The 21,562-nt window shown below is 36.4% G+C and overlaps 1 protein-coding gene across 1 annotated transcript in view; it reads right to left on the bottom strand.

Annotated features, from left to right (window-relative positions):
* The window catches only part of SLC9A9 (solute carrier family 9 member A9), a 249,281-nt gene extending 235,003 nt beyond the window's left edge, over window positions 1–14,278 (bottom strand). Inside the window, exons 1-2 of the mRNA XM_088131845.1 lie at window positions 13,944–14,278; window positions 4,171–4,373 (exon numbers count right to left, since the gene is read on the bottom strand). Of these exons, the coding sequence (XP_087987971.1) occupies window positions 4,171–4,373; window positions 13,944–14,115 (375 nt within the window). The 5' untranslated portion in view covers window positions 14,116–14,278. The remainder of the gene's footprint in view (window positions 1–4,170; window positions 4,374–13,943) is intronic.
* Between the last annotated feature and the right edge of the window lie 7,284 nt (window positions 14,279–21,562).

The following is a 21,562-nucleotide window of genomic DNA, read 5'->3' as shown; positions in this document are numbered from 1 at the left end:
CCTCCTCACCAGCAATCAACACCCAGATAAGAAGGGATTAACACCAGGATTAAAACCAGACATACGATCAAGCAGTAAGCAATACCCTAATCAAGGAACTACCAAGGAAAAAACAACACCCACTCCAACACTGTCAGGGCAAGCTACCGTATATAAACAGAGAGCAAACCCCACTCCTTTCTATCACTGAAGATGTTACCTAGTCGGGTAATGAAACATCTGCCAGAAAACAACCAAGCTCAGAGAACCCCAAGGACTCTACAGTTCAACCCTGAGCTACATGTATTCTCTTCTACTGGAAGCATAATGTCCAGATGCATATATACAAAATTTATTTGGAAAATAATGGGAAAACAGGAAGATTAAAAATACACACATAGATTTCCAAATAAAAGCAATAAAATTAGTGCAACCTGGCTAATCAATGTTTAATCAAAAGATATTGTCAAAATTAATTTTAGAAAGAATAGTTTGAAGGGAGCATCTTGGCCTCCTGCTTAGATGTTGTCAACCTTTTTTTCCCTTCCCCTTGTGACTTTCATGCTTTTAATCTCATGTTCTTTGCATTTTTCAAGAACTGGAACGAACAGTAGTTGGGGAGGGAGAAGTGCTGTACTGTTTGCTGTATTTCAAAGAGCAGTGAAATAATAACATGTAGGCAAAACATAAGATCCTCCGTGGGGAGGAGGGAAAGGCTGGGTTTGGCCCAGAGACGGGAGGGGGAATGATGCAAGAATTCCCACTACTGGGAAGCTCTTGAATTTCAGTGTAACAAAAGGACAGTTGCACTCGTTTTATGTCAGATGTGTTGCAATGCAGCTGGGTATAAATTGTCTCTACTCTCAACTGCTTCCAGCTTTGTAGGATCACAGGGGTCTGCAGCTGGCTTCAAAATGAATCATCTTGTGGAGTCCCCTGAATCCACCTTTTGCTGCTGAAAAGGTGGATTCAGGGGACTTCTACAAGAAATTAACAGTTTTAATCTAATATGGTTTTGTGGAAAAGAGTCAAAGTCCAAAGAGCATATGGGTGAAGTAATAATCAGCTCTAATATAATTAGGTTTCAGAGCATGGAAATAAGACGTCAGATGGTACAGGAAGTACTGTGGATTACATCAAAATAAGTGATTTTGTCCCAGATACCTAATCCAGAAACTTAAACCATGCTTCTTTTAAAAGATGTTGTCTTGTTTCCAGGAGTATTAGTTGCCAGACATTATTAGACCTTCATTGGGGAAATTTAAATCTAGAGATCTACAGCCTGATTCTTATCTTTATTTTTTATTCTTATTCTTTATTTATTCTTATTCTTATTCTTTATATTTTTTAGCAATGGTGAGAATGGGAAAATTTTAATGAATGCATTAATAATTTTGATACCATGTTTGCCAGTGCAGTCCATATACTCATACTTGCATTCAGCACTTTTATGCCTGCAGACTGCATTTTTTTACACTTAGTTTTAGTAACCATTGTACAGTTTAAAACAGAAACCCACTATATAAAATATATTTTATAAGGATTTGAATTCAACTGTATCTTCAATTGTTTCTGCTAGATTTAATATCTTTAAAAGCAAGAACATGTCATTAGGGAAATGATCTATAGCTTTTTTGTTCCCATAAAGTGCCTTTCTCTTATGGGGTTATGATCCTGGATGAATTATTTAGTTCTGTAACAATACAAATACAAAACGACTTCCTCCTTCTTTTTTCCAGCAGATAGCTTGAGTGATAAACAGGAAGTGGAAGCTCAGCATTTTTTAAAAGCCATTCTGCATACTTTGAATTATTAAACTAATGTCAACTAGCTGGCCAGTAACAGCAAAAGTAAATTTTGCTTCATTGACAACTTTATGAGAGGAAATGTAGGAGCAAGAACTTTTATAATTTAGGTTTTTTTGTACTGATATATTCAAATGGTACATTAACCTGGAAATTAAACCCAGAGAAGCATTTTTCTCACTTTTCTGCTCTAATATGGGGGAGAGTAATGACATGCACATTATTCAAAAGTTATAACATGGTCATAGCTGCAAATACAGCATAGTGAAGAATGACCCAGCAAAAGGAAAACTGGCACAGTTTTAAGAAGCCAAAAGTTCAAATTCTCAAAATCACAAAATTATTATTGTAATCTAAGTTCTGTAGCTGGCTTGCTATATTATTTACTTACTGGAATTTCCTTTTAAAAAAAGAAAAGAAAAAAGAATTACTTAGAAAGAGGACAATTCTATGTTTAAGTAATGTTACTTAATTAAGTAATTAAGTAACATTACCTTACTAATGTTGGTTGTGACTTTAATAATATATTACTTAATGCAATTATGTTTAGGTTTTACTAATGATTTTTTTAATATATATTTTTTATTAAGAATTTTGATTATAATGGTAAAATCTAATACATACTAAACTTAAAGAAAAGAAAGATAATACAGAGAAGGAGTAAAAGTACACGAAAAAAGAAAGAAAAGGGGAAACAGAAGAAAGAGAAGAGTAAGAATATAATAAAGAAAAAGAAATATATAAAGTGACTTCTAACCTTCATCACAACAAATATAAACAAATTTAGTGACTCTTCACCCTCTCTAGAGTTACATACATCTCTCTCTTCATTCCATATCCCATCCCTTATCTATAAACAAATCCATAAAACATCATCTTTTCAGTCCTGGTGTCAGTAGAAAGTCCATAAAGAGTAGCCGTATCTTGTTTTAATCATGATCAAATAAGTGAAAGAAGACAGGGCATATTTCCAGCAAAGGCTAGATACATTATTTGTTTTGATGGTTAGAATTGTGCTTCCTCAGCCAGATCCAACCCAAGCTAGACATGTGTAATGGATCCCATTAATAAAGTAGAATTAAGCTAATTTGGATTTAATAACCATAGTATGATGGACTGTTTTGCTCTTCGAAACTAATTTCATAGAATGCTGAAATATTTAGGGAACAATCTCTGTATGTTTATTTTACCCTGCAGATTCTCTTTCTGCCTCCAAAAATGTATAGAACATTTTTAATGTACCAAGGAGTCTCTCAACTTTCTTCAGGATAGAACTGTGCATGCATTCAACTACATGCAAAATTTTAGTGGCAACTGGGGCTATGGAAGTTAAATTTAAGTGGCAAAATATATATGCAATTGGCTTCTTCTCCCACATGTGAACTGCAATAAACTTGGGATATATCAAATACACGACAATTCTTGAGAATACTTGTCTCCATGTGAATTGTTTGTCATAGATAGTGCTTTGTTAAACATATGTACATATTTATGCATGTGCATGCATTGAAAATCTGTGCTGATTACATACACCTAATGAGCAAATTCGGACACAGTATGCAAAGACCTAGCTTTCTGGAGAAGGCTCTAATGCTGGGAAGGGTAGAAGGAAAGAGAAGAAGAGGATGACCATCAGCGACTCAGTTACAGTGGTGGTGGGGGTGCTGTTGGAAGAGCTGAAGGACCAGGTTAGGGACAGATCATCATGGAGAATATCTATGTGGTCACTAAGAGTTGACAAAGACTTGATGGCATGTAATCAGTGAATCAATTAGCAAAGAGAAAGAGAAAGAGAGTGAGAGAGAGAGAGAGAGAGAGAGAGAGAGAGGTCCTGTCTCAGTGCTTCACAACCAGTTGTACCACTGGTAGCAAGTAGAAGTAATCTAGATTAGTGATTCCCCTACACAAATGAGGAAACAGTGAAAAAGACAGAGAGAAAAGCAGAGCACTCTGGATGCACCATGGAACATAACTGAGTAATTCAATAGAAAGAGAAGCCTTTGAGAGGTTTAGACTTAAGAACCCAAAGTAGGTTTTTTGCTTCTATCTTGGTGAGTCCCAGATTCCTGAACAGAGTGAATGGTAGAACTTAAGCTACGAAGGTTGAGAAACATTGTTTTATCTTACAGGTTGTATCTCATTTTTTGCATGACATGACTTCCATGTAGAATCTTCTCATATTCACAACAGCCTTCAAAGTGTGAAAGCAGCAAAGATGAACTAGATCTGGTTATTTTCTGATTGCAAGTAAACAATTAATCAAGATGGGAAATAAACTGCTTGGATCATACATTAAGTCACTCAGCTTCTCTTCTTAGCAGCATGATGATTGATCAGAAATAATAATAACGTAAGGTCATCTACATTGAGAGGATAATTATCTCACCTTTTGCAGCATTGCATTCCCTTGGTGTGCATTGACATTAAGCTGGTTTATTTCCCTTCTGTACTGATATTCATACACTTGATTTGTGATGTTGACAAGCAGGGTGGGCAAGCCAGCCTTGAGCCTGTCACAGTCATAGACATTTCCAATTTCAAAATCTGATGGTGCTGTGGCATACCGTAAAATTAATCCCATGATGAGACCTAGAGAAGCAAAGAGAGAGTCCATTAAAAATGGAGGGGTTTCCCCCCAAAGCAAAATGGCTGTGCATGCACACGCATGAGAGACAGCTGGGAGCAGCTTCTGAAGCAGCTACTCAAGCCTAGAAAATGATGCAGCTTTTGGGACACTCTACAAAGCACCTCCCTTTGTATTCGGTGAATGTGCTTTGTGGCTTGTCCCCCATATTTTGAAACACTTCTTTCAAATGATTCGCACAGCATCATGGCATATCAAAGCACAATGCCAATAGACATGCATTCTTGTTTTTTAAAAAAACATGTTGTGATATGTGTAAACTGTGTTAAAAATACTGAATAATGAAGCCATTTCCCTGAATACTGGCAATCTAACTCCATTTCTGCCTTTTTCTTTTGAAATTTTATTAAGCATTATTTACAAACAAAAATTCCCAGTTATAATGGTCAATAGCATACAATTCTGGGACTTGTAGTCCCAATAGATATTTGACAGCACAAAGCTGAAGAAGGCTACTTTAACAAGTGGAAGCTGAGAACATCAGGATGTTAGATTCAATGATTATGGAACTGCAACAGACACATCAACCTGCCTGCCCTCGATACAAAAGCTGTAAGTATTAACTTCTGTTATGCTATTATAGGGGTTGTTAACCTGAGATCCATGGACCCCTTGTAGGCCTATTGATAGATTTCAGGGGCTGTGAATTTGGATGGGAAAGAAATTACAACTTTATTTTCAATAACCTGTACTGAATTTTAGCTTTTCATTCAATAATGTATGTAGGAAACAAAGTAATGTATGGCCTCTAAATTCCAAAAATGTTTGTTAACGTCAATAAATCTCACTATCTAAAATAATTATAGCCTAGAAAAGGGTATTGTCTTGTTATTCATTAATAGAGAACCACATATATTATATATTTTTTTATTTTTTAATATTTTGATACATTTCATTTGAGCATAATTGATTTCCTTTTTAATTCAATCTGTATGCATTTTATTTTATGCAGTTAAGTATGCTTTTTTGAGAAAGGGTCTGTAGATTTCACCAGACTCTTAAAGAGGTCCCTGGGACACAAAGATTAAGAACTCCGTAATCACAGTGTTGACTTTCTCCATGTCAGCTCTCTACTTCCCAGAATACTGGATTTGTCCAGTATGGCTAACTAGAATTAATGAAAAGAGAAAAAAAGGCAGAAAAGACACATAAGAAGAAAAGGTACAGGATAATTTTGTTTGAATAATTCACTAGTAAGCTATGCCTTAGACAACTTTAACAGATAACAAGCTATACATTCAACTTTACTCTCCTAAATGCTTTTAATAAATCAACATAGCATTTTTACACGGGACATGTCTTCTATGGAAGTGAAAGGTAGATAGCGTGAAAAGTATACCACTGATTTTGAAGGAGGAGTAGAGTATTATATCCAATCACACGTGTGAAAAAGTTGATTCAAAACAAACACCAAGCAGAAGTATTACCAAAGTTCTTATTGATCTAAAAGATATTTATTGCAATTCACCAAAGTAAGTGTTATTTCATAAATGCAATGTTGTAGCATTCTAGACCTTACTCTCTTTATGGCCGAGCATTATCAGTCAATATTGGGCATAGCTCCCAGGCATCATAAATTATGAAGCACATGGCTCTTCCTTTGAAGCGACTGGTGCTGGCAGAGCAGTGTTTTCAATGCATATCATGCAATGTAAGACTACAAAAAAGAGAGCGGATTGTGGAAAGCACTGATTTGCCTCTTTTTGATGTGGTTGCACACCACATACTTTCTTTTGCTTTCAGGTTGCCTATCTTCCTTTAATTACAGAATTAAATGAGTGACAAACCCATAATTTTCTAAAAAGTTTCAATTGTGTAATATAGCAAAATAAAATTTCTATTCCATGATGTTGTTTTAAAAAAGAAAATACTGAAGTTTGGATCAATATAGAAGTTGTACTAATTTTAGATGTATTTCCTACAATTCTTATGATAGAACAATATGCCTGTGGATTGGGATCTTTGCAAATAAGACTTATATTTTGATTGCAAGGAAGGCCCAGCCCAAAGACAAACTGGTTGTGCTGTGAGTGAACTCCAGATGTACTTTTCTGTTCTGACTTTGATCAAGTACAAGTATTTCACCTCCAGATGAAAAAGTGTATTCCTTTTCAAGCTTTCTTTCTAGTTGATCAGTAACAGACTTCAACTTTTAAAACACATCCCTTTCTTTCTGATTCAAAGTTCAACTTATTGTCATATGTAATAAGATTATTATAGGTCTGCATGAAAATATCTTGGTCTGCATTCAGCCCATTTCTTGTATCCACATGGTTTTGGACTGTGTCAGTTACTAAGAAAATCACCGTTATTATAACAGGCAAAAGAGGAAGCCTATATATTTCAGGGGCACTTTCGAAATAACATTGCAGCAACTTGCCATGTACAAAGATTTACTGAACTATATTCTCTTGGTGAAAGTAAGACTGATCAGCTTTATTTTCTGAGATAGGAAAGTACTGTATTATGAAAAACAGAATTACAATTTTATTACCATGAAGAAATATTGTTTGGACAAGAGAGAGTTAAGGAGTAAAGAATGACTCCATAAAGTTCCTGGGAAGCTAGTGGCCAAGCTACCAGTTATATCTTCTGTTAGGAAAATTACAGATAAGTGGAGAATGAACAGGAAATCAGGCATGGACAAATCCACTCACTTTCTATAATGTTCACATGTTTTCAGGGACAACTTTATTCTACCCTCTGATCATTTGCAAAAAGTGTTAAATCATTCCTTTAAAGCAGTTTTATTAAACCAATTGGAAAGTATTTGATTTCAGTATTAGGCTAAACTAATAATAGTGACAGGAGCAATTAAGTCAGAATTCCCTATTCAAATATAATGCTAAACAAAATAAATACCAGCCCAAATTCTTCACACAGTCACATAGCTGGCACAGAGCAAGTCTAAATCCTCATTCACATTCACTGAAATTAGGGTAGACAACTGAAAGGTCAGGGCTGCAAGCAGCCCCAGCCCCCACTTCTGTAGCCCTCAAAGCAAGTACTAGAATAAAATCTTCAAGGACCTTGGACACTCCCATATCCATATCCCTGTCAATAAATGCTTATTTTAATAAAAAGGTGTAAAGTAATTCAATTAAGACAAATCATAATGTTTGATTTAGCTATTTTCATTTTCATTTTTGCATTATCAGAGTTAATATTCCATAGGCCTTTGGGAACTTAATTAGGTCCTGGGCAGAGTACCCATTGTGCCCTATTGAAAGCCATTTCCAAAATTCAGTGGTGCAGTAGCTGAAAATTAGGAGTGTGATTTCCCGCCATTTTGTCATACAAAAGACAAGAACATCATTGAGTAACCCTAAATAGGCTTTATGCAGTCTAAAAAGGAATGACTCAGCCATATAGGAAAAGAAATGGAAAATCCCAGTCCCACTTACCTGCATAAGACAATCACCCCCCTTTTTCATAATGGTTCAACCAATGTGATGCTTGTCCTCATAAAAAATATTAAGGACAGCCTCCAGCCTCCACCTCTATTCCTGAGTTCAAATTATTCATGAAGCAGCATAACTGGGATGGCAAAATGATTCTCTACAGTTTGCCAAAGTACAATTTCTGTTAATAAGAAAGCCATTTATGAGAATGCTCAGAACTGTACTTCAGCAATATCTGAAAGGTTATACATTGCCCAACCTTGCATTAGACAGGGTATAACCTGTGTGGTTGCTAAGAGTCAGTACCAACCATTGTTTGGTGGTACCTAATCCATCCATCATTCAATCAATTCCACACAAAAAAGGTAGGAGTAAACAGTGCCTCCAAATGCAACCCTCAGAGGAGGTCCCAAAGGATACCATGGTCGATGGTATTGAAAACTGTTGAGACTTCCCATACAACCAGGAGAGGAACAATCCTCCTATCCAGAACCCAGTGAAGGTCATCCACCAGAATGACCAATGCTTTTTCCATTCCATGTCTAAGCCTGAATCCTAACTGAAAAGGATCTAGATAAATTGTTTCCTTAAAAAATCCCTTGTAACTGATTCTTCTTCTCCCTTTCAACAACCTTTTCCAATAGAGGAAAGTAAGAGTCTAAATGGAAGTTGTCCTGAATGGTTGGATTGAGAAATGGTCTCTTTAGGAAAGGATACATTAATCATATTCCAAATCCAGCTGACTTAACTCCCCACATCTGTCTGAAGAAACCAGGTTGGGCATGAGCACGATCCACAAGCAGAGAAGCTTATACTACATTCACTTTCTCTATACATCTCCCTATCCACTTCCTTGGGTTCCACAAGTTCTAAAGAATCCTAGCTCTTATTAGAAGATGTTGCCCCATTCATTTACCTGGCTCTGCTCAATTGGTGTCTAACTTTCAGCAAATATTTTATCTGCAAAGAAACCCACAAAACATCACAGTGGCCTGCTGGCACCTTGTCCTCCTCATCCTTCCCCATTGGAGTCCAGGTCATCTGGAATGAGGCTGCTTGTTGTGAATTTGTAGATGCAATACAAATTGAAAAAAAATTATATGCTTCATCACTGTTATTACTAGTGCTCAGTCATATACACTTCTAGTTTTATGCCATAATTGCTCTTTGTGTCTTTTTACTCACTTTATCTCCAAGAACCAGAGAGCTGTATATGATCAGCAAGTGAAAAGAAGTCTCACAGGGGCACTCTTGTCAAGAGCTCTGATTGTCTCCTTGTACTAGAGGTTAATCAGGTTCAGAACTGAGCTGCCTGTCATGTTAATGAGAAATTCCCCATGCAAAGTCTAGACAACTATCAATTAGGCATCTGGGAGCAGATTATCCTAATAAGTATACCACCCTTGGGGGATCTGCAGCTTGACCAGAAAGATCTGAACATGGCAAAAGACAGACGGTTATATCTGATCCATTTTCAGATCACATCTCATTTGGTCTGAAAAGAAAATCAAATCAGTGTGTGCCCACTCTCATTAGATGGCGCTGAGATTACTGGTACAAACCCGTGGTCAGCAAGGAAGCTATGAAATCCTGAGCCATCTCAGATTCTACTTCTAAGGCATGAAGATTGGTATTCCCCAGCATTGAAATTCTGGGCAACCACAACACCGGCCCAGTGAGAAAGTTGAAGAGCTCCAGGAGGGCCACTGATGAGCAACATTGTGGATTGGACACTAGCGGTAGCTATAAGCTTATCCCTACATCTGGCCACCTCTTGAGCAGTGCTATTGGTCACTGCTATAGTTTCCCACATTCTGCAGCTCCAGTGTAAGGTTCTGTTGATAAAAAGAAACAGACTGAAGTTAGAAGTTTACATGGCAGAGCAGCCATTCTTGCACTACTGCTTTATCTCCAGGATATTTAGCTAAAGATGAAACTGTTAGGATTTTCTCATGGGAAGGTTTCATCTCGTTATCTGCAAAACAGTTTGTTATGACTAAGCAAAGCATGTGAATTAGTTTAGTGTTTTTTCTTATATTTTGTATGAAACTTGTATTTTATGGAGTTTTGCATTTTTTATCAATAAACACCAGTTAGTATATATTTTCTGGCTGGATTTCTTTGGAGAACAAGATATGGACATTGCATTTTGTAAATCTCTCATGCTGATGTGTATTTTTCCTGGGCAATTTTCATGGAAGTATTGCTGCACTCTGCACAACAAGAGTATTGTTGCACTCTGCTCAACAGAAACCTTACCTGTCACAGTGCTGCTTGAAAAGTGTCGGGTGACTGACACAATAGGATTAGATTAAATATGTCATTTTATATTTTCCTATTAATCTAGTAAATTCTTCAGAAATGTGGGGATCAAGTGTGATCCCTTGGTTTTGGGATATATGCTGTGTGATATTTATAGATTCTTGGGCTCCATTCCTGGAGTGACTTGCAATGGAAGCAAACTAAAGGAGGATTCAGCTGATAAAATCTCCCTTGTGTAAAATTGAAAATAGAGCCAGTGTTAATGGTTGCTTACATTACCTCCCATTATTGTGAAAGAACCCCATCAAGTTCATGAATATTTCAGAGACAGGAATGGGGATACAACAGTCAGTGATCTGACTCATTTTGTTGAATTTGGAAAGAAAAATAAAAATGTTCAGGCCTAAACATTTCTATAGTCAACATAGTGGAATATCAACAATTCTATCAACTGTAACTAAGAGAATTCTTATTTTTAAAAAATGAGGTACAAGAAATAAAAAGGATAATATCTTTTATGAAAAACAATCCTTTGTTAAAAGATAATTCAAGCAGAATAATTGTGGAATAATAGATGTGAATTGCAAATAATTATTTAATATCAACTTTTAATGAATTTATTTACACTAAAGTTATTCTTTAGCAGGACTCATAAAATACTCCAGAATGAATATATTCCTGACATCATGATTACATTTCTGTTCCATTAATACATTGTACTAAGACCATGGTGGTGACCCACCATCTAGGGACAGAGATCATGCCCTTGAAATTAGGTGCCAAAGTGGTGAATTTTCAGTGGGGTGCTCTTTGTTTTAAAAGTCTGGAAGAGGATGGAAGTGAAAGGCCTCTAGGAGGCAAACTACTTCAATTTATACCCTTAATACCCCCCTTTATTCCATGGCAAACATTCAGATATTTTGCCATTGAATTTCAGAGGCATCATTTCCAGTTATTTTGGATGATTTTGAAGTGTACCATTGGAAGCATTCCCAACTTTTAAACCTTAGAAAAACCCACAAAGTACATAAAACTATCAGTTCTGCTAGATCCTGTTATATCACCACTCTTGTGGTGATGTCACATGCATCCCTCCAACCTGTTAGTGACTGTCTTGGACAGCAACCATTCACAGTTATGATGATGATGAAAAAGTAACTTTGTAATCCATGCCCACATTTGCAACCTTCACAGCATCTCTCTGTCACATATTTGCCATTTCAGTCAGTTGGTATGCGTTGTCCTATGTAAAATCATAAGCACAGTCATTTTCACTTAGTGACTGCTTCACTTAATGACCAAGTTACCAGTCCAAACTGTAGCTGCTAAACGAGGACTACATGTAATATGATATAGTTTCAACAAAATGCATTATGTGCATTCAGTTAGCTTGGTCAGTAAGCTAATTAAGTATGACATATGAACCAGATTACTTGACTTGATCCAGAAACCATGCTGTTTAAGATTTAAATAAACCATGGTTTAGCAAGGTGCCTGAACTCAGCCACAAACTGTTGTGTATAGAGGCAACATTGTTTCTACAAGCATTTATGTATTCCCTGACACCTTTGATGCTGTCAGGCTCCCTGCCCACCTGTCTTTGAATTAAAGACATGAAATATTTGCTTGCATGAATGCCTCTGGGACCTATTAACATCCCATTAGGATGGCAGAAGGCATTCTAATGGCTTTAGTTTGAGTGTTGATACATGACTGGCTTGGACTGGCTGGTATCCATTTTGTGGATGTACCCAGTATGGACTTTCAAAGTTCCAGATGTGACTCTGGCCCCAAAAGTTTCAGCCTTTGGTCTAGCATGATTGCTTGCAAGCTCTGACCTAACCATCCCCTCCAAGCTCCAGCACCACCTTCTTGATTGTTAAACACTACTGGATGCTTGGTACACTGTAATGCTGCCAGGTCATGCATTTTCAAGTAGCAAATGCTGAAGACTTAGAGGAATGGTATGTTGGAATCTATATTATATATTGCCAAACCGAACAGACCTTATATGAAAGGAAGCAGGAAAAATACTCAAACCCTAGTACAGTATAATTCTCCGAGCTGGCTGGAAAAGCTAGATTATGGTCGATGCTAACCTGGGGAAGGGGAAATTATGGGTTGTGGAGCTGCACATTCCATCCCCGGGCAATCAGCCCTCACCATTGGTACACTGAGCATGAGCCTGAAGGGAGATTCTGAGCGTGTTCAGTGAACATACTTCAATCCTTCTCGTGGCCTATTCTACAGAATCTTCAAAATGTTGTACAAGAGACAATGCCGAAAAAGAGCAGCATAGGGCCTGTATTTGTTATCCTAGTTCTTTTCAAATTTGTTCTCTCAGACTCACTTTTGCTTATTTGCTCATTTAAGGAGCAAAGTGCTCTTCTAGATCTGCTCCTTGAAATCATAAAGCAGCGGTAGAAATTTTTGCATATAGAGAAGACACTACACTTCACCTCTTCAATAGAAGAGTCTTTGGGGCATTTATACACATAGCTAGAAGATTTCAGGAAAGCTTCAAAGTAGCTTTGCAAATCTTTAACTGGTGGTGATGTTTCATACTCTTAATGAGTGGATCTACAGGAGCACTTTGTCTTAGTGAATTATTTACATGCACCTACTGAATATTGTTTATACGGATGGAGCACATGTGTTCCTTCAGACACTAATAAAATATCACTTCTAGTAGCCTGGCCAATGGTGCAACATTCTGGGAGCTGTATTCAGCTATAGCTGGAGGTCCAGAGTCTCCATCCTTGGCTTGTATCTATTCATATACACATAGACATGTGTGTACTTTATTTTCTTCTTTTATGGACTTATTGGTACTGAAATCTGAATAAATGATTATTTATTTATTTATTTATTCCCTGTGTTTCTGAGAAGCGAATCTCACCATTGATGCCATAATCAAGCCACCATTTTTAAAGACCAGCACATTCCACAGATCCTGACAGGGCTCTGAATTCCTTACATACAAATGCAGTTATAATGTACACACTGAAGACTGTCTGATCCTATAGGTTTATCAAGGCCAATTAACTGTGTGAGTGGGATCTTGCTGGTTGCAAAAGATTCATTTTCTGAGCACAAGGGGAAATGAACATAAGCACATTTTTTAAAAAAAGAATGTTAAATTGTACGATGACACATAACACCTTATAATTACTTAATATGTGTTTCTTAGTTGTGGTATTTGAAGAAGATCCTTACACGTGGTTTCCACGTGAAACACAGGAAACCCACAGCAACAGTTTTTCAAAAGTAAGCTACAAAAGGCAAGAGGGTGTAAAAACTATCCAGAGAATCTTCATTTTTCACTGTCTTTTTTTTAAAGCTAGCAAGAACAATACAAATGTTCAGGTTTCTGAAATTACATCAGACCATGAAGCTGAACCCTGGAAAATTCTCCCTGCTTCTAATAAAGACTTGATTTGCCACCATCTGTTATAATGATAGACAGATGTCATCCAATACTCTTGATCACACTGTTAAAACATATAGTTTCTTTAAATCAGTCTAGTGTTCTCAGTAAGTAATTAGTTTGGAAATTTAATATGTTCAGCAAAAACAATTCTGTTGGCAGTGTGCGCATGACATTTGATTCCTTGACAAGATTCCTTCTAACTTTTCATATGAGAGAAAAGAGAGAGAGAAAGAGAGAGAGAGAGAGAGAGAAGAGATGAACTGCATTTTTTTTATTTTACTGCTCAATAGTCTTGCAACTTTTAAATTAATGCATTTTTCTTGTTTGAGATTTTATTCACCCATGAGTTTAAATGTTTTATTAAGCACTCTGTGCAAAAAGTTTAAATGCTAAAGCGCAGCTTTTTCCATGAAAACACTCACCGTAAACCATGGCACCTCCTGTTTCGTGCAAAAAGCGGAATCTGTGATTTTTAAACAGCCAAATTGTAAGGATCGTGAGGATGAGCAAAAAATTAAACACCAACAGCTCCACAGCACCCTGATGATAAAAATGGTCCTCATCTTTTACTGACTGCAATTTCCTCAACTTCATCTTGCTTTATTCACACTACTCTATAAACTTTCTTAACAAAATAGCTGAAAAATGCCAAAATAAAGAAAACTCCACAGGTTAAATCCTGAATGCCTGCTTTTGTAAAAGAAAGTCTAGACAGCATAAAAAAAGCACAACAAACACATCTGCTTTATTTGCAGCCTCTCGGCACACTGCCACAGCTCAGAATTCAACTGGATTCTCGTTACAACTTCCTGTTTTCTTCTTAAAGCTGTCCTGTCTCATTTTTTATCTTGAAGCTTCATCACTAATGCTTTCTTTTTTCCTTTGGGAAGGGAGGAGTTGACTATATTTGCTATGGCAAACAGATAGATAGATAGATAGATATGCAAAATAAAGTTTAAAGAAGCACTAAATATATTATAAAATTGTTATAATTTAAGTCAAAAATAGTGGCCACTACTGTTTTAAATTTTAAAGTTTTATTAGCATTAAAGCGGAACCCTGGAGACTGTCTTCACACAACATGCTTAGCCATGGATTACCTTGCTGTGAGTTACTGAATTAATCCAGTTGCTGTGTTTATACAACTCAATAAACTAAAAAGTAAGGATTCTGGCTGAATTCGCAAAAGCATTGAGCCAGGGATATTTTATCTCATCTTGCTGTGTGAAGAAAAGCAAGAAAACTTAATACTGGTTAATTATTTCTGCAACTCCTCTCTTGCAGTAGTATCTTATTATACAGATAGCAAGCCTAACTTCAGTGTCTTCTGTCTGGCTGTGCTCAAATAACACACTAACCCTGGTTAAATTATTTAACCCAAAGGCCTGGATTTGAACAATATACTGGTATCTTGCTAGACTGTCTGTAAGGGTTGGGGATAACTTTTACTATGATTCTGTTTCTATATAAGCAAGACATTCCAGTCAGTAATGATGGCAACTCAGCTCTCAAGATCTTGACTGGTCCAGTGTGGGGTTCTGCAGGGCACACTGCTTTCCTCTGTTACTTAAAATCTCTGTGACCACTGGGAGAGGCAATCATTGGTTCTGGGTGAGAAGGAGTATGATGATGACACAATCCTGGGCCAAATTGGAAAGCCTGAATCAGTCAGGATGGGGCAAAACAAGATGAAATGAATCCAAGAGAGTTGCTATTTGCCAATAAGGATCTGGGTATGTGAAAATTTTTGTCCTGATAATTACTATAAAGAGGGTATGCTTCTCTCAAAGAAGTTGGCTGGTGACTTGTGGGGAGGGGTGTCCTCTCCTGAAATAGAGGGTGCAACAGATATGATCCTACCTGAACCAGGATGCCCTGGTGACTGGCCTTGGGTACCATGTGGTTGAACAATTATAACAGACTCACCATGGAACTGCTTTGAAGATAACTCAATATCTGTAGTTAGTCCAGAATGCAGCAGCCAGACTGTTGGTGGGGCAACTCTACCAGTATAGATAACACTGATTTTAAGATCACAACACTACTTATAATTAAGCTTCTGGACTCAATGCAGAAGTTAATTATAATCTATAAAACTGTATACAGTATAGCAGCAGAATACACTGCCTTACCAAAATTGAATCTGTCCATCTGATCTGAATAACTTAAGGGTGCCTGCTAAGGTCAGTTCCCATCCCTTCCCCTCTTTCAGGAAGTCTTCCACAGCTAATTCTTTGGAGAATGAATACTGTAAAATACAGTGCAATGTATAAGAAAGGAATGATTCAGCAGTCTAGTTTCCACTGGTCTGTTTCCAGACCATAACACTTTCCCCAGGGATTAATCTATACCTTGGGAAAGATATATAGGAAGGTACCATCTGATAAAGTAAAACATAATCTACATTACTTGTTTGGCTTGCCTAAAGTCATAGAAGCATACCAAGCACATGAAAAATGAGGAAGACGAGAAAAAACTCCCTTCTTTCCAAATTTCACTGGAGCAAAAACAGAAGTGAGTATAGGGGAACGGGCTTGATGAAGACAGTCAACTGGGTGCACAGGATTGTTAGATGGCCATTTGAAAATTTAGGACGGATAAAATCTTTGCTTCCAATGATACCATTGGAATGAGTACATTTTGGATCTTTTCCTTTCTCTGCCATAGTTACATAAAACATAAAATTAAGTGTAGTGGAGAGGAGCTTGGAGGAAGCAGACAGGCATTAATTTGCTGGACTTTGGGGAGATTGAAAGCGATCTGGAATACATCATGCTTTCAATGGTATCATAGGGAGTGCATTGAAATTCAGCATTAGATTTGAATCATTGAAACTATTTTATGAGTTTCTGAAAGAAGAGTTTGGAGCCTATTTCCAAGCCTCCATATGGGGAGTTAATGGGCAGTGGCTAAATCCACATTTGCTGCATAAGGCATTTTTTCTTAAGCAGTGAATACAAGTTCAGCCATTGCTGAATAGCTCTCCACTGGAAAGAAGCTCATATCTTCTTTGGGAAATGTATGAATATCTGAGACTCAAACTCCTAAAATTAGATTATAAAGTTCAGAAATAAGGTAGGTCCTATTATACTGATAGAAGATTTTATATAATTACATAAAAATATATTTCATATTTAGTATTTACACACACACACACATTCTCTTATATTTAGTATCGAAAGATTTAGGCTTTCATCAAAGATTTCTGCATCTTGTTTCCTTCTTTTCTTTAAGTTTGTAAGCTTGGGGTCCTTTCTTTCTAACCTTGATAGATAAGAAACTGTACCCATAGAAGCAAGATAAGGTATACATTCTAAAGATAGTTTTACTAGGGAAAAGGTGTTTAGTTAATGGCCAAGGGGCCTGGGAAGGAAAGAAGGAAGGAAGTTCCTAATATGGAATGATACTGAGGTGAGAAATGGGTGACTGAATAGGGGTGACTAAAGGAGAGGCTGAAAGAAATCTATATATTGTATCAAAAGGAGGGGGTCAAGCGTGGCCACCCACCTATCAGCTTGCTGTCATCGCTTTGGCTTTTGGGTGAAGAATAAAGAAATTAATTTCATGCAACTGCCTGTTGTCTCTTTGATCCCAGCTCAGAAACAAACTAGTAAGAAATAATTCTAACAATACAAAGTTTATTTCCTCACACACCTCAAATCTAGCATAGAAGGTAATATTGGTCGAGGAACTTTATTTCTGTTCTTCATTTTTTTCCAGAACTAATTCTTCCATTAATGATTTGAGATTTAGTTGGAAATAACTTGCACTTATGAAGTTTGGATGTTCATTTTTTTTAATGCCAGTACATGTATAGATTTCCTGGAGAGGGAGAATAATTTTACAAATGGAGGACTATTGAAGAGATGCAGGATAGTGATAAATTTAGCCATGGAAGAAGAATGTGTTGATTATTCCCAGCCCCTGAGTTTCAGAGCAGAAGAGGAACAATAAATGAAAGAACATTTCCTTAAGCTTTTATCTGTAGCTATTTGTTACACAATCAGGAAAAAAAAATCATTTATCTGTGAAGAAAACTCTTTAAAGAAAAATAAGAGCTAATTCAGAAAGATGTTAAATAATTACAAGACAAATTTGTCAGTTATTTATGTACGACTGGCAATTGCTGAATATATTATTTTTTCTTTAAAAAACATGGGGATTTTATAACACAGTTTGGATGAAACACTTAAACCACATAGAACCTTTTGTTTTCTGAACATTTGTATCCTATTAATATGGGTTTGATTCAGAAATTGGAAATATTCACTTGCATCAAAGCTTTTCCTCTGTATTATTATTTTAACATGTAGTGGTAATCCTAATTAAATAGGTGTTGTTAGGTCTTTTGCTCTACTATAGTTCAAATATAGAATTACAGAATGCTTTAAGAACTCTGGACTGAAATTCATGACATCATTAAAGATGAAGCAAACAAAAATATATTGAAGGAAAAAAAGCCAAGGAAGGTGAAACAGCTGTCTGTTGCCATACTGAAAATAGCTGAAGAAATGGAATGTGAAAGGATTTGTCCACCTAATCACTGAGTTCAAGAGAAAAGCAAGAAGAGATAAGGAATTAAATCTCATTCTTGCTTCGTTTTTTTCTTTATAAAGTGTTAGCTACTGCAGATGTCATTCTTGGTGTAACAACAATACAAAGAGTTATAATCAGGCCTTAAACTCTTTATAGCTGTCCAAATCTTATCCTTTTCTACCTCTCTGGAGTCACAGATAATTGCCTGTTTTCTTCTCTTGTATAGTAACATTTATTTCATATTTCCCTGGAGAATAAACTCAGAAATATCTTATATCCCAATAGTCAAAACAAGTTAATGTTAAATTTCTTAGGAACAGAATGTTACTTTACATAGCCCAGGACATATGTAAAACAATATTTTGTACCTGTGATGTTTGTACCATGCTTGTTCCATGTCTGACACTATGAATGTCAAAACACAATTCTCCAAGAAAAAGAATTTTTGTTAATATATTCAACATGCAAAGTCCAAGAGCACTTTGTTATATTTTTGCATGTTGAATATATTAACTTCTTGGCAATTAATGCTGAGAGCCGGTTTGGGGTACTGATTAAGGAGCTGGATGACAAACTAGGAGATTGTGAGTTCTAGTCCTCCTTTAGACATCAAAATGACTTTGGATGGGTGACTTTGGGCCAGGTACTCTCTTTCAGTCCAACCTGCATCACAGGGTTGTTGCTATAGAGAAAATACGAAGCAGGAATATTATGTACACTGCCTTGAGTTGTACAAAATAAAGGCAGGATATAAATCTAATAATAAATAAATACATTTCCTGTACCTTAATGAATGTATGTGTTACATTCAAGTGTTATAGGCACCTAGGGAAGTTGGATAATTTAATTTGATCCATATCTCTGATAATTAATGTATATTGTAGTCTGAGAAGTGCATATCAGAATAATTATTCTTAAGACTTAATTTTTTCAGGTTTTGTGAGTTCAACATTTGTTCAAAGCTGGAACACAAAAATGCATATAGTGAACATAAATTCCATTTTTTTTTAGCTTTTAAAAACTCCCATAATTATATAGAAATGTGATGGAATGGGCATTCTCTTTCTGTCCACATACACACATCCATACATATACATACACAAAGCATAGGTAAACCAATGTAGGCTGAACTGAATATGCCAGCAGTCACCTGTTAATATTGGCAGTGATCTGATATGCCACATCTCAATTTATGCGATAGATAGACAGACAGACAGACAGATTTTATTTTTATTCTGAATGCTCAGGAACAGCCCAAAAGAATGTGGTGTGCTATGTAATAAGAATTTGTTATCTCATCCATCTGCTTTCCAAAATGGGCAGCTCTTTATCTCTACAAAACTTACAGATAAAATATGAAGGAAAAAACACTACTCCTGCTCAATCATATGGTTATGGTCCTCTGAACTGCATATGAAACACCTCGGTTCAAATAATTTCCAGCTCACAGGACTGTTTTGGAAGTTGCTTGCTGTGGTCTTTACATACATGTACATGAACAGACACATCACTGGAAAAAAGAGAAGGGGCTGTGCATGTACATGCATGTGGAGATCTCTGGAAGAAAAAAAGACGTGTCTGCTTCACTCATTTAAAAAGTGATACTTGGTCCAAAGCACTCTTCCAAAGAATGTGATTATCCTCTTCCACAGTGTTGCTTATTACAGGGCTCTATATAACAGCAGTTGCAAACCACTAATTTTCACTAGTCAGTTATTTCTTGTTCTTTTTGTGTTTAGAGGCAAGTAGCTGAAATGGTGCCAAAAGAAGGTATCGTCACGTTTATGGTAAATAGATACTGCTAAGGAATAAAAAAATAATGGCATCTTCCAGATCTAACTTTAGGAGGAAGACAATTAAATTGGAGCATTATTCTTTTCTGGAGGTATATTTGAAATGAATAAGGGACCTAGGCTGTTTCTCAAGTTCATCAGAATAGAAGGACAGTATGTTTTGTTTTGTTTTATTTTACAATGTAAGAGCATGATTGTCATTAAGCAGGAAATAAGTTTATAATGTTATTGTGAAGATATTTTTTCCTATCTTATATTTATAGATTTATATTTAGGATCCAGTTTAATTGCTCTTCATTATAGCATGAGATTGTACAATAGTTAGTTCAGAGGTTTGCTTACCTTTGTAACTATGTACCGCTGTGTGATTACAAATTTGAGGTTAACTCGTTATTCATTGGGACACTAAAAAAAGAATTGTATACAGCAACATTTTGTTACAACATCGTGATGTCCCTTCTAAAACCTACAATTCCAGCTCTGATTTGTGATGAATTCTGGGGTGGGTAGAGAGAGAAGGGGCTGAATGATCCACAGGTCCACATTTCATTTTACATGCTTCCATGCACTATCTGAGAATTGGGCATTCCTGGTGTCCTCTGAAATATTGCAGAGATTTACATGCATACAAGTATTCAATCTATATGTTGCACTCTGCTAAAGAAATAGCAATAAAATAACAAGTAAACAAATGCTAAGCAACTTAGAATCATATTTTCCCAGCTTTATTTCTACCTTTTAAATATTGCCGTCCTCAGCAACGTCTAAGTTTCTTCTGGATCTGTGTTAATACTTTGACAGCAATCCTATACTAAACCTGGAGCAAGTCTCACTGTTTAATTCTGAGAATGTGTAGAATTGCATTGTTGAAAGGCAAGCCTATCATTGCAGCACCATTCACTCATACTGCCTTGCTCTTTACTTGTACTTATTCTTCTGCATTGTTCTGCTGTACCAGGAAGAGTCAAGTAAACATGTTAGTATGATGTACATCAGTGTTTCTCAACCTTGGCAACTTTAAGATGTGTGGGCTTTAACTCCCAGAATTCCCCAGCCAGCATGGGTTGCTGGGTAATTCTGTTAGTTTAACTCCACTCATCTTAAAGTTGCCAAGGTTGAGAAACACTGATGTACATCATGAAATTGTGACATAATGTAACAGAACTCGAGGAGAAATATTCCACTAGGGGGCTCTGCTTGCATATAAAATAAAAATCCACATTGTTTGCAAACTTGTCTTTCACTTTTTCCTTCCAGTATTTCAGAAAGAAAAGGTATTTTCTTCAAATAGGTTTTAAATAAGCTTGGGAACACAAACTAAATACATTTTTGTGAAGATCATACATTTATTTTCAGTTTCAAAAAATATGGCCAGAAGGTATTAAAGAGGTACAGTTATTTTCCTGGTAACAGGCTTTTCAAAACATATTGTCTGACATGTTGATTCCTTTGCTGCTTTATTATGAATAATACATCTGTTTAAACTTGCATTTCAGTAATATACATATGTATTAATTAGTTATATTCTATTTTAAATATAATTACAGAACCATGACATGAACCTTTTTTCCCAAGAGCTTTGGGGCTCATAGTCAGTCTCTCTCCCAATTTAAAACTAAAAGAGTAGCTATTCTGTTCCCAGGAGCCAAGACGCCTAAGTCCACAAGGGAAACTGATCTTGCTAGAAACAGAATAATCATCTTTGGCTCCAC

This window comes from Python bivittatus, unplaced genomic scaffold (assembly GCF_059951505.1).
Source record: "Python bivittatus isolate LINGU-HERP-01145 unplaced genomic scaffold, Pbiv_v1 ctg000980_np1212, whole genome shotgun sequence".
Taxonomy (NCBI): Eukaryota; Metazoa; Chordata; class Lepidosauria; order Squamata; family Pythonidae; genus Python; species Python bivittatus.
The sequence above is the reverse complement of the archived record's forward strand: the minus strand, read 5'-3'. Positions and strand labels throughout refer to the sequence as shown.